The sequence below is a fragment of the Octopus bimaculoides genome, chromosome 5 (genome assembly GCF_046866305.1).
Source record: "Octopus bimaculoides isolate indiv1 chromosome 5, ASM4686630v1, whole genome shotgun sequence".
Taxonomy (NCBI): domain Eukaryota; kingdom Metazoa; phylum Mollusca; class Cephalopoda; order Octopoda; family Octopodidae; genus Octopus; species Octopus bimaculoides.
The window spans coordinates 29,412,331-29,426,088 of NC_142932.1; the positions used below are offsets into that span (position 1 = coordinate 29,412,331).

The 13,758-nt window shown below is 36.9% G+C and overlaps 1 protein-coding gene across 2 annotated transcripts in view; it reads right to left on the reverse strand.

Moving 5' to 3' along the window:
- Positions 1 to 3,077: 3,077 nt before the first annotated feature.
- Positions 3,078 to 13,758, reverse strand: part of LOC106883078 (uncharacterized) — a 40,850-nt gene continuing 30,169 nt past the window's right edge. For both annotated transcript variants that reach the window (XM_014933959.3, XM_014933958.3), the window contains exons 16-21: positions 12,670 to 12,737; positions 10,943 to 10,990; positions 8,528 to 8,639; positions 6,334 to 6,492; positions 5,966 to 6,019; positions 3,078 to 4,007 (exon numbers count right to left, since the gene is read on the reverse strand). In XM_014933959.3, coding sequence (XP_014789445.2) covers positions 3,765 to 4,007; positions 5,966 to 6,019; positions 6,334 to 6,492; positions 8,528 to 8,639; positions 10,943 to 10,990; positions 12,670 to 12,737 — 684 coding nt within the window. In that variant the 3' untranslated portion in view covers positions 3,078 to 3,764. The remainder of the gene's footprint in view (positions 4,008 to 5,965; positions 6,020 to 6,333; positions 6,493 to 8,527; positions 8,640 to 10,942; positions 10,991 to 12,669; positions 12,738 to 13,758) is intronic.

The window sequence follows — 13,758 nt, forward strand, 5'->3', positions numbered from 1 at the left end:
GGTTGATGGCGGCAGTCCTGTCAGAAAGAGTAGATGAGGTAAAACTACTTCAGGCTACAGTCTCTGAAAAAGCAAATTGGACCGGCCACACGGTCCACCTGATTATTCAAACAGAACAAGCTGTATTGGAAAAGCTTTTAGAAAAAATAGAAGTTGGGGAGGAGTTCCTCAACGTTTTTGTCGATGTTTACTGTGTGGCCAGCTAGGCCATATAGAAAATATTATAAGGAAGGCGAAGAAGAATCTGAAGATGAGGAGGAAGAAAAAGGAAAAGAAATAGAAAAGGAAGTTACTGGCAAAAGAAAAATAGAAAATGTGAACCAACCAAAATCAATAGAACCACGACCAAAAAAGACAGCAAAAGGAGTCCAACCACAAACAAGGAAAGAAGTAGCGGACAGAAGAATAGTGGCACTACATACTAAAAATAAGGATTTAATGAGAGAAATAAAAACCAAAAAAATCAGCCACCAGGATAGCAGAACTGTCGGACAAATACAAAAATTATCAACTTTATGAAGTGGACAAAAAGACTCATAAAATTTTATTAAATACGCATAGAAAGTCTGTGTCAGTAATGAAAATGGGTTTTAACGAATTTATTTTCAAGATCTGCCACCTCCGACTCTGTATCAAGAAAAGGTGGAGGGTGCTTCTCCAGCGGACAGCCCTGATTAACAGCTAAGTCATGTCTATTCACATTTGTTGTGTAAATGTTCGTGGCCTGATGTCTAGCTGGAAGCAAGGACGCTTCCTAAATGATATCAGGTCAAGAAAATTGGATGTGATTGTTGCAACGGAAACCCGAGTAAAGAGGCCAAGAGATCTTCTCCCCCTCCTGAATGGTAATGAGAAATACGTTTCTCCTGTTTAACTCAGTGGTCTCATGTCATTAAGAAACGAATCGAAAATATTGTCATTACACTTGATATCAAGCAAGGCATTTAACTGCGCCTGGCTTGAAAATCTGGTCAAACTGCCCACCTGTGTACTCCACAGGTTCTATTGGAATGGAAGCCTCCTCTCAGATCGCATCATTACAGAATCCACAAAAGGGGCTTGTTATAATCCACTTCAACTTTTGTATCCCCTAAGACCTGGTTATGTCACTCAATTTCTCAACCTGCTAGCTATAACTTCTGACAACGTATACTCGTGACTCTTCTATAATTGTTTACACAGGAAAGACACGACAGCTTTGTCTCCTTCCACAACAAAGACAAAAGTACAACATAATTTTTATGGTATGGGCAGTGAATGTGTCTTTCTGCTTAGGGACAACTTCGAAATATTCAAAGACTCTAAAAATATGACTTCAGTTATCGTTGATCTCCCATTCTTACAAACGAAAACTACGTGCCATGACTAGACTTACTCTTTAGAGCAAGATAGTACTTCAGCTCCAAATCATTAAAGATGCTCCTCAAAGATGAACTATGAAACGCTATACTGCTCCTACCCTTAGAACAGCGTTGCTTCCAAACACAAGTATTCTAGGAAAGAACTACGCTCAGAGTTTAGAGCTGGGCTAATTGGAGAAACAGGTTAGGTAATAAGGATTAATAATATACTGTATTCAAAAAGGAAGCTGTCCGGGTAACTTCTCAGAATTCACTCACTGACGTGTCATCTCTTTAGTCTTCCTTTTCAACCACTTTTAAAACCATAATCTGCTGTTCAGAGCTAGAAAATTGCTTACCACCCTCTTCCTCTTTAGTTCTCTCATTACACACCCACTCAGTCCAGGGCCAGTGGGAGAGACGGACTAAATCCTATGCCTAGTTTTTTTTTTTTTTCTAGAACATCAATCTCCTATAATGGTCTTCCTACCTACTTCTACCACAACCGTGGATGTCGTCTTCATTAGTTCAAGCTAAAAACTGCTCCAGTTTGACCAATGTCGGAGGTCCTTTGCCGATTATGGGTACACTTCCTTTATCTCAGCAGAAACTATAACAAAGGTCACTGTCTTTGTACAAGACGAAATTTTAACATTTCTTTACTTGGATATTTTTGAGAATAGAAAAAAGTATTGGGATCTATTTTAAAACGGGGGCCACATTTTTCATTAATGTTTTACGTAGTATTTTTGGTACGGAAAGACTTTCAAACTTCGTATACTTATCTATTTTGTGTTATAGAACAGAAAAATATTTTTGTATTCGAATTCATTTCGTGTAAAAAAATTGTCTTATTTCGATAATTTCAACCAATCACTGACAAGTATTCAGTTGTTTACATTTACTCCTTTGGCTGATTAAGCGATGTAAAGCGTATTTAATCTCCATACCTTCGTTTTATTTGCTTTTTTCATTTTAAATTTGCTTTAACCCTAACCGTAGGGTTAGGGTTAATTGTTTCAGAATCGTTTGTTTATGTAGTCGGCACTCAATGTATATCGGCTGAATGGACGTCAGTGATTGGTTGAAATTACAGAAATACGACAACTTTAACATGGAATAACTTAGTCTTCTTAAAAAAAAAAAAAGAAATCCCTAAGAGAAAAAGATGTTTTATATGACACATTCTACCAGTGTTCCAAGTTTCAAAGTGCTTCGTAAATGAAAAATGTGGCCCCTGTTTTAAAAAAGATCCAAGTATTGGCCTGGAAAACAGAATGAACACTTGCATTTCTGACGATGTTACAGACACCTACTGAGTATCATCCAGGATATTGACGTCTATAAAGCTGAAATTAGCCAAGTACTTCCTTTGGAAAATACATGTTGGTGTACATGTTGGGATGTAGCTTAGTGGTTAGGGGTTTTGGCTCCTCATTGTAAGGTCATGATTTTGATTACCGGTGGCACATTGTCCTCCAAAAGGACACTTTATTTCATGTTATTCCAGTCTATCCAGCTGGCAAAAATGAGTAATATTTCTATTTCAAAGGACCAGCCTTGTCATGGGGACATTCAGCATGACAGACTTGAGAATTATATTAAGGGTATGCATGTCTGGAGTGCTCAAACACTTGCATGTTAATTTCACAAGCAGGTTATTCTGTCAGTTAGATCAACAGGGAACCCTCATCATAATTAAGGAAGTACCAGAAAAAAAAAAGAAAAAGAAAAACGTGTGTGGAGAAGGGTTGACTTTATATAATAGAATGGTAAAATAATGAATAAAGAAATCGGTTCATTACACAAGACTAAAGTATAAAAACGAATGATTATAAATGGATATTAGAATTATACATCTATAATTACAATACACTGAAAGATAAAAATTCAATAGACAGTATAAATAGTAAATGTCATATATACTTAACATAACTGTTTCATACAAAATGTATAAGAAACCTAAGACAACTTCAGGGGGGGGGGGGTATATATATATATATATATGTGTGTGGCATTTTTAAAGTTTCTTTTTCTCTTATTTGATTATATCACAATTATGAAAATATTTAAAAGCAATTTCTTTTTTCTTGTGATATAAAGATATATGAAATAGTATAACATGCAGAAAGTAAAATGTTACATGTGGAAACATATCTGAAGACCATTGTTGTTCTACTAAAGAGTTAAGGAATTATAGTCGTGGTATTTAGTTTTCATCTTGAAATTGTATAACATGCAGTGAGTAAAACATATGTGGAAGTATATCTGAAGATTGTTGTTGTTGTTGTTCTACTAATGAGTTAAGCAATTATAGTAATGGCATTTAGTATTAATCAGTTTTCCACTTGTGATACTTTCAGATTTGCTCTTCTCTCAATTCACTATCAAGTCGACAAAACCAGACAAGCCAAGACGATTACTTCAGTGGTGTAAGGCTTCACAAGATTTTAAGTAGGCTGGGTCAATGCTAAGTTTTCTCTGAGATAGGGATCGAGGTAGAAAGACCATATCGCTTGAATTAGGATTTTTTGTGGTACTTATAGATGAATATTCTCCATTGATCAAGTATGATGCGGCTTCCCGAGGTGTAAGAAACCAAAGCAGAAACTTTTTATCCTCAGGAATGTGATCTTCAATGTTATTTTTGTGTGCATCAGTTTCCATCTTAAAAAAAAAAATTTAAAAAAATTTTAAAAAATTGTCAGTTAAATATCTTTTCAACCCCAATACATTTGTTTTTATTTTTAAATCTGGCATTTACTGTACTAGATTCTTTCACTGAACTGCTATTACAGACATGCATAGGCTTCGATGCAGTTTCCTATTCCTTTATTGCCCAGAAGGGGCTAAACACAAGGGACAAACAAGGACAGATAAAGGGATTAAGTCGATTACATCGACCCCAGTGCGTAACTGGTACTTAATTTATCGATCCCGAAAGGATGAAAGGCAAAGTCGATCTCAGTGGAATTTGAACTCAGAACGCAACGGCAGACGAAATACAGCTAAGCATTTCGCCCGGCGGGGTAATGTTTCTGCCTGCTTGCCGCTTCCACACAGTTTCTGTCTATCAAGTTTACTCACATGGCATAGGTCGGCCTAGGGCTATAGAAGCAGACACTTGCCCAAGATGCCATGCAGTTAGACTGAACAAGACCTTGTGACTGCAAAGCAGGCTTCTCAACCACACAGCCATACCTGTGCTTATAACTCACCTTTCTTATATAGTTAGGGAAGAAAAGGTATTACATATTACCTGTGGGCTCAAAGAATGGTAGGATTAAGGGACAGACATTTCCAGACCACAAATCTGGTCTAAATGCTATGGCCAGATGGAGGTTATAAACTGATGAACAGGTTGAATCTACCTGATAGGAACAGGTCCAACCCATCTGGAAGGTTTTTGGCACAATTTCCTCTATTCCAAGAGTGGATGTGTGGTAAGAAACTTGCTTCCCAACCACACGGTTCCTGGTTCAATCCCACTGCATGGGCAAGTGTCTTTTAGTATAGCTTTCAGGCCAACCAAAGCCTTGCGATTGAATATGGTAGATGGAAAACTGGAAGAAGCCAGTCGTGTGTGTGCCTGCATGTGTCCAGCATCACATGACAACCGATGGTGTGTCTCCATCCCTGTAACAGTGGTTCAGCAAAAAGTAACCAACAGAAGAAGTACTAGGTTTACAAAGAATAAGCCCTGGGGTCAATTTGTTCGACTAAAAGGTGATGCTCCAGCATGGCCACAGTCAAATGACTAAAACAAGTAAAAGAATATAGACCTTTACTCACAAGGTTTTAGCCATCTGAAAGGCAGCAATGCTGCAGTATTAAACTTTGTACAAGACACAATTGCAATTCATTATGAAACTTCAGATAAAATTTTCAATTTCCTCTCAACCTGTGTAAATATATTTATATAACTGAAGCTGTTACATCATGCTGTAGTGCCATGTTATTTCTGTTACTCTGATGTTTGTATAAAAAACAAAATACTTTGAGTTTTAAGTGCCACCAAACCTTACCTGTTTCCAAGCAAGTTAGTCTTTCTACATGGCCAGACATGTTTTTCACAAAAGACTGGGAACAAAACATCACTTGCATGATCACATTTATAATTATAATGTAATGTCAAGACAATGGCACACATGCACGTACATACAATGGGCTTCTTTTAGTTTCTTTCTACCAAATCCTATTACAAGGTTTTGGTTGACCTAGAGCTATAGCAGAAAACACTCATTCTTTGTGCCACATAGCGAGACCGAACCTGTGACTGCATGGGTGGGAAACAAGTCTTTACCACTCAGCCATGCCTGCACTCCCACATGCACTCACTCACACACACACACACACACGCACACACACACACACTAGCCAGACAGAGCAAGTTTATTTGCTGGTTTCCTTTTAAAGCCAGAATTTCTTCATATCAGATGTAATAACAGCATCATTGCTTACAAAGTAGAGGGAAAAGTTAGGCCTCATTAAATTGACCTACTGAGCAAATTGCAAAGACAAGAAATCAAACGATTAATCTTTTCTATGACTGATGTTACACAAAGTAATTGATTGCACAACAAATGGAAATAAATTAAGCAAAGAGATAAAACAGATTAACTAACCGCAAGAAGCTTCTCTGTTGAATTGATAATAATCTTCATGTCATTCGCAATATCCTAGAAGGAGATAAAAATATGTGTTAAATGTGAACAAATGTATACCCCTTAACATTTTAAGTTAGATTACACAAAATAGAATTATTACAATATAGGTATGTACAGCTTGAAGTATTTTTTGTTTATTGTCAGAGTTAGAGGGGGATAGGTCAAACCTATGACCCCTTACTGAAGCTCCGTTATTAGTGGGAATAAGAGGAAAGATGATAGTCAAGAGGTCTTGTGGTGTACCCTCAAATTGTAAGAAGGGAGAGAGAGAGAGAGAGAGAGAGAAAGAGAGAGAGAGAGAGAATTACACTAAAATTATAAATTACCTTTAAATCATAATCAATAGCTAAAGATGTTGGACATTTGTTTTTGTTCACAAAAGCTCCATATTCATATGCAATATCTTCAAGACTAAAAAATGCTTCACCAAAGTGAGAAGAAAATTTTTCATGGGTCCAAGAACCTGTATGAGCATTGCAGTTATACTGTGAAGAAGCCAGAAAAGAAAAAAAAAAAAAAAATCAAAATTAGCTTTATAATGTAGTTATGATATTATCATACAGCAAGAAGTTGATGAATAAGATTGAAGTCAGCCTATCTCATGTGTGCTTATGATATTCTTGAGGCAAACAGTGTTATGATGACCCATGTTTGGAAACTTGTCTGCATCTAATCATTGTCCAGAGCATTTATTATTGTCAAATGATATCCAGTTCTCATCCCAAATAATGATACAGTGCAAAATAATTTTTTTTAATGCAGTTTAGCAGCGATGAATTTGCATCTAGGTATAGCAGTTTATGGCATTTAGTCAATTCATTGGGGGAAATTATTATTTGATTGTTTCACTTTTCCACTAACACAAAAACTGGGAAATAGTCATAGGAAATATTGCTAAACCTGAAGCAAGTTGTCAAAATATTATTTGACATTTTTTTTTTACCATTTGTCTTAATTAGCCTCAATCTATAACAGACTTTGGTTTCTTTTATCAGGAACTCGAAAGTATGCTTCAGGGTAACATTTCTGAAGATCTGAAAATGTTCAAAATTCATGCCAAAACTTCAAAGTCAATGTCACCATCCTTTTTGTAGAAGTATAATAATGCACTGTATTGCATTTTGTGAAGTGTTTTTGGTTATAGGTTCCTAATAGGTCTATCCCTGGTTTACTATATTTGAAATAGGCAAAAGCAACATAAAAGTGTTTGAAACTTAAGGAGGGCAAATACTAAAGATTGAGTTTATTTAGTTTTATTGCTCACATTGACTGGTTTTCTCACCAATGTTTCAGCTAAAAATAATTAAACACAATGCATTGCAGAAGTTTTCAGAAGTGACATTTATCATTTCAAAGTGGTAAAAAAAGACAATCTCTAAAATAAACTAATCTCCTTCAATGTATTCTTACTTTAATGCTTTTGGTAGCACTCCAGTCATTTTGTGAAGGCCTCATGAAAGTCCTCCAAAGCAAAGGTGTCCAGAACTCTTGTCACGAGCTCCATCTTCAAACACAGCACTGTTCATGAATTACTTCACCAGGGGTCAACAGCAAATGCGCAACCTGCGAGCCAGAGGACAACATCTGTCCAACAGCATTATGGCAATCTCCTTCTTCATTGCCACCATCTTCATCATAACATCGTCAACATCATCTCTCTACGTACACAGCTCAAGCAATATTGTTCAGGTTCCAACCTAGCACTGTTTGTGAATTACTCCACAATGGTTAACAGCAAATATACAACCTGTGAGAACTTCTGTACATGTGACCCAGGCAGCAGCATTACAGCCACAACATCGTATGACACGTACTGCAACTGGCTCAGCATCATCACCGCAACTTCTTATTTCTTTATTGCCCACAAGGGGCTAAATATAGAGGGGTCAAACAAGGACAGACAAACGGATTAAGTCGATTATATCGATCCCAGTGCGTAACTGGTACTTATTTAATCGACCCCAAAAGGATAAAAGGCAAAGTCGACCTCGGCGGAATTTGAACTCAGAACGTAGCAGCAGACGAAATACCGACAAACATTTCGCCCGGCGTGCTAACGATTCTGCCAGCTCGCCGCAACTTCTTGATACAGTATTTCAATTACGATGTACAATTGACAACGAATTCATACTCTCATTTCTCGTGTCTAACCATTCTTCTAACTTCTCAGTATAGACTGTCTTCTTTATTGCTATTCTTATATGTATTTAACGCCCACACATACATATATACCAATACACACACTTTGTTCTCATGACGGCCTGTCTATTATTCTGTATACATGACGCACAGACACATGTTAATATATAAAGAAATCATCTCAAACATTCTACTTGGTTGTGTTTCTTTTCCCTCACTGGCACATGTATTATTGCAGCCTTCTGAACAGAGTCGTTATTAGATGGTAACCCCGACGTTCTAGATCACAATTCCATCTATAGATCTTTGCAAAGTAAATGCCTTACTAAACTTTACACTGACACTATTATTCACAGTATTAGAATATCAATTTTAACTTACATATGGCAGAAATTTCCAGCCATGTGTTGCCACTGTATCCACAGCATCAATGATGTAATCAATTGTGTGGTCATCATAAAAATAGGGCAAATTTAACCGGACAAATCCTGGTCTGTTTGGAAAATAAGGGTAAAATGAAAAGTACGTTAATGCTTTCAAAAGTAAGTTTTTTGTTTGAAACCAATAATATTTTTATGTGTTGATTGTAAATGAAAATATTGCAGACTTTAGGCTACAAAGACAGGGGAAAAGTAAACGGAGATTGTACATTTTACGTTTATATTCCATTACAATGGCAAGCAATAGTAATTAGCATATTTGTGTTCAAATCTGCAAAAACTTAAAGAATATGCAAGTCATCGTGTATATCCTAAAAAAATCTTAATGTTTGTAAAAATGATTTTTCACCCGACAAGTAAATTCTTTGAAAAAATACCTGAAAGACTTTGAAATATCTCATGTTTATATCGTTAAAAAATCTTGATTTCAATTTTAAAATTATTTCAAAGAATTATGGATTAACTGAAAACATTTTATGAAATGGAGGGAAAATGAAGTCCTCAATTTTAAAATATTTGTCAGATAAATTCGGTGGGTTTTTTTGTTTTTTTCTATTTACACCTTTCCCAAGTTAATTGAATATGAAAAATATTTTTATCAGTGCTTTGTAACTTTTTTTTTTTTTTTTTTTTTTTTTGCTGTATTCGGCCTCTATAACCTTTGTTTATCGCTTTTGAAATTTGAATAAATTCTACTCGTTTTCAGACATATGGCGATGGAGTACCAAGAAAGGTGGGGGGGGGGGGGGAGGAACGAATTCATTTGCTAACCCAGTACCGAGAAAATCAAAACATTGCATAGACTAGTTACCTCCCTTAGACCAAGTATCTATTACGATTGCATGCGTGCGTGCGGCGCTCTATGAACTGCAATGTTTGAATCAATCTCGAGTTGTCTAGCCATATCCTACGATCTGTATTACCTTTCTTTACAAGATCCTTTGTCCCAGTTGCTCTGCAGACAACCGTGGGTAGCACATATTGCAGCACATTTTGTTGTTAGACAATTCCATAAGAACAGAGATTCTGATAACAGCCTAAACCAGAAAACCAGCCGTAAATAATTCTCCTGTACGACTTTTGTCTTCACGATTCCTCTGGTACTTCAATGTCTAACTAACAGAGAGAGAGCTAGAACATTTCTTTGACTAGCCATCTCAAAACTACTCCAGGTATTCTGTCTAAATTATTACCATTAGATGAGGTGTAAATGTGGCAAGAAGTTTGCTTTCCAGCCATATGGTTTAGGTCTGTCTTAAAGTATCACCTACTTCAGCCCCTAACTGAACAAAGCCTTGTTAGTGGATTTGGTAAGCACAAACTGTAAAAAACATGTCATATATATATATATTTGCCAGTGCCCATGGATTGGCTCTTGTGCGGGTGGCACATAAAAGACACCATTTCGAGCGTGGCCGTTTTCGTGCGGGCGACACGTAAAAGCAGCCACTACACTCTGAGTGGTTGGCGTTAGGAAGGGCATCCAGCTGTAGAAACTTTGCCAAATTAGATTGGAGCCTGGTGTTGCCATCCGGCTTCACCAGTCCTCAATTAAATTGTCCAAGCCATGCTAGCATGGAAAGCGGACGTGAAACGAGCGAGCGAGCGTGCGTGCGTGCGTGCGTGCGTGTGTGTGTGTGTGTTACCATTTCTTTGCCTTGATAGAGAATCATAGTAGTAAGGAAGTGTCACCATCGTGCAAGCCAGCATCCACTGCACTAGCCATCAATGACAACATTTCTAACATTGGAGACTCATCACCTTACTTGATAACAGGAAATTCCATCTGACCAATGCAAGCATAAATCATGGGTATTAAAATAACATAATCAGACACAATGCTGCACAAACGACACCAATGTACAAAGTGACCCACAAAAACAGAACACCCAAAACTTTGAATGAAACAGTTTGAAAAAAATGACGTAGAGGGAAAGATCAAGATGAACAGTGGTTCCAGCAAAACGGGGCCACCCTCCACACATCAAATGACTCCCTAATCTGGATGAGAGAGCGATTTCAGGAGAGACTGATCATCAGGAAGTGTGATGCTGAGAGGGCACTGCATTCACTGGACTTGAACCCACCAGATTATCTGTGGGGGTATCTCAAGGAGGTTTACCAGAACAACCCCCAAATTCAAATGATCGGTGAACTGCAGGCAGCAATCACAGGAGAAATCAGGGAAATCCCCAAAGAGGAATGTGTTCCAGTAATCGACAGTTTGGACAACAAATGCTATTTGGAGAATATTTTGAAAAGAACATGACTTTTATGCAAAGGGAATGACTGTACACAGACCAATGTTTCAGTCCAGCTAAAATTCAACAAGGTACAAGGAAAACATTTTTCTTACCTCATAATTTCCAGGGTTGTTGTTTCACATTGTCGGCATCCTTTTTCTCTGAAATAAATGTTGCGTATATTTATTTTAAAAAATTTTATATCAACTAAATTAACCTCATAGATTTTCATTGAGGAAGAAAAAAAAAATGGCATACTAAAAAGGACCAAAACTTAGCCTTCAGTTGTTTCTCTGCATTGTGAAATTCTACAGCGTTAACCAAACCCAGTTGTAGCTTACATCATCGTCCCTTTATTTCCACCATCTCTTGCTCCCTGCTATATACTCCTTCAATGTCCCACCCATGCACAGTCCTAGTTTGTCAATCTTTACCCAATTCAGCACATTTCATAACTTGAGGGGCAACTAGGACACTTTGACACCACTATCTTTTTTGCACCTCCACCTGATCATTTTCACCCACTTCTTAATGTGAGTAGTCTCATAGGTTTTCTATAACAAGAAATGTACTCTGCCTGTTTCTCTCACATTTTAATTCAAGCCCTAGCATAAAGTTGACCACCCTTCAAGATTCATAGCCTTGTGAGCCACTTGGTTAAAAAAGCATCTAGTACACACTGGGTGGCATTAGGAAGGTCATCCAACTGAAGAAATATCAAAGAATATTAAATCTTGTCAACCTGTCTGATCCATGCCAGCATAGGACATGTATGTTAAATCATGATAATGATGGTTAGAATTAAAATGTTAACATGGGACGATTCAAAATATTGCTTTTAAAATAAGTTTATTACAAAAATAGAAAGAAAATGATGAATCTCCATTCTTTACATTTCTCTACAAATATTCATTTTCCTCTTTGATAAAAATGCCATGTTTTCTGTCTGTTAATCTCTATCCTCCACTGCTTTTATCCCATCTTTCTCCCTAACACGTTCACTCATGGTCAGTTCTATGTTACACCACATTGGGGATCCATCAGACAAAGATTTTTGATGGTGATGGACAATTGAACCAAAAGGACTTTACAGGTATCCCAATTATGAAAATGTAAAATACACTAAAATTTTTGTATACACACACATTGATAGCTAGAATTTTCCATCGATAGTTTGCTGTCTTGTCTATGGAAGTAAAAACAGTTAAAACTGAATTTTTATCTAATAAATGCTTTTTTTCTTTTTTGGTTTCAGTATTGTTTTACTCAATTCTTTTGATGCATGTATACACAGATATTTCAATAAAACAAAGTTCTACTTGTTCTGGACAGGTTGTGTACTAGTTTAATATAAAAACCATCATGTCAAATTCTCAAGCACAAAATCAAAAAGGTATAATTCTGGAACTAAAAGATTTACCGGAATAAAATTCCTCTGCATCATATAACATATTAGGAAATAAACTCACCTAATGCAAATTAAATAAGAAATTCTAAAACATTCTTATACCAATGATAATGATGAAAAGGAATTTTATCAAAATTTATTCCTAAAGTCCTCTTCAGGTAAAAACAAAAAGTGTAAAATAACTAAACCTATACTAAAAAGAAATAAAATGAAAACAAAAAAAAAAATCATCTCAAAGAAGCATTCAATAAACCAATATCTCCACAATATAAGGAACCTCTCACAGTAAATTAGTAATAATCATTACCCTTAGAAAGGAGATTCAACCCCAAGGTAATACCTGACAAATCTAAAAGACCTGTATCTACTGATGTAGAGCAACAGGTCTTCCGTTTGTTAGTCATGTAGTTCTAATAATAGAATATTACTTACATATCCTCATGATCCTTCAAAAACCAGGAAAATTTTGCAAAAAGCTCTTCAGAAATCCCTAGAAGATCCTGAAATTTGAACAAAAATGAGAAATTTATGAATTTTTTTTTTTTTTTTTTCTTTTTTTTTCGAAATACCAAAACTATTGTTTTCAGTTAAATGAGTGTTTTTAATGATGTGAGGTGCCAAGGAAAGTATTGGTGGGAGTAAAACAGCTGTGTAAGGAGAGCCTAGAGTATGGTGAGTGTGAAGAAGCTGACTGCATCAGAATTTAATTTTAAAAAAGGGGAAAGAAAGAAAAGCAATGTCCAGCTAACAGAGAGAGAGAACTACAACATTGCTTTGATTTATCCGGACAGTAATTACACACTTCAGTTTTCACCAATCTTGCACTTCACCCGTTTGTCCATTTTATGTACACACATCGCCACCATGGGCATAGTTATCAAGAGAAAGTTTCTGGTATCTAATCAGGATGGCACCCGTGCCCAGGGTTGCCTTTCTGGCACTTGTGCCCGTGACATGTGTAAGGATTTTCGAGCGAGATCGTTGCCAGTGCCCCTGGACTGGCTCTTGTGCGGGTGGTACATAAAATATGCCATTTTGAGCGCGGCCGTTGCCAGTACCGCCTGACTGGCCTTTGTGCAAGTGACACGTAAAAGCACCCACTACACTCTCAGAGTGGTTAGCGTTAGGAAGGGCATCCAACTGTAGAAACTCTGCCAAATCAGATTGGAGCCTGGTGTAGCCATCTGGTTTCACAGTCCTCAGTCAAATCGTCCAACCCATGCTAGCATGGAAAGAGGACGTTAAACGATGATGATGAATTCAAAGCTACTGGTCCTGATACTGTTCCCCCAATTCCACTGAGGGCTTAGTGGAATACCAAGTAGAAGAGGTTTTCTATCCTCAGTCTTATACTACAGTCTGAACGTTGGGTTTTTTAAGTGAAGCTCACTTTGTTGTAAGCCAGAGGTCAAGTGTTTGCCTTCAGGATAACTTCCTTTCTTCTATCAACTCCAGAGACCCTGAAATATAAAATAATACCAGTCCAGCCTTATCTCATGCTTTCCATGTTGGCATGGAAAA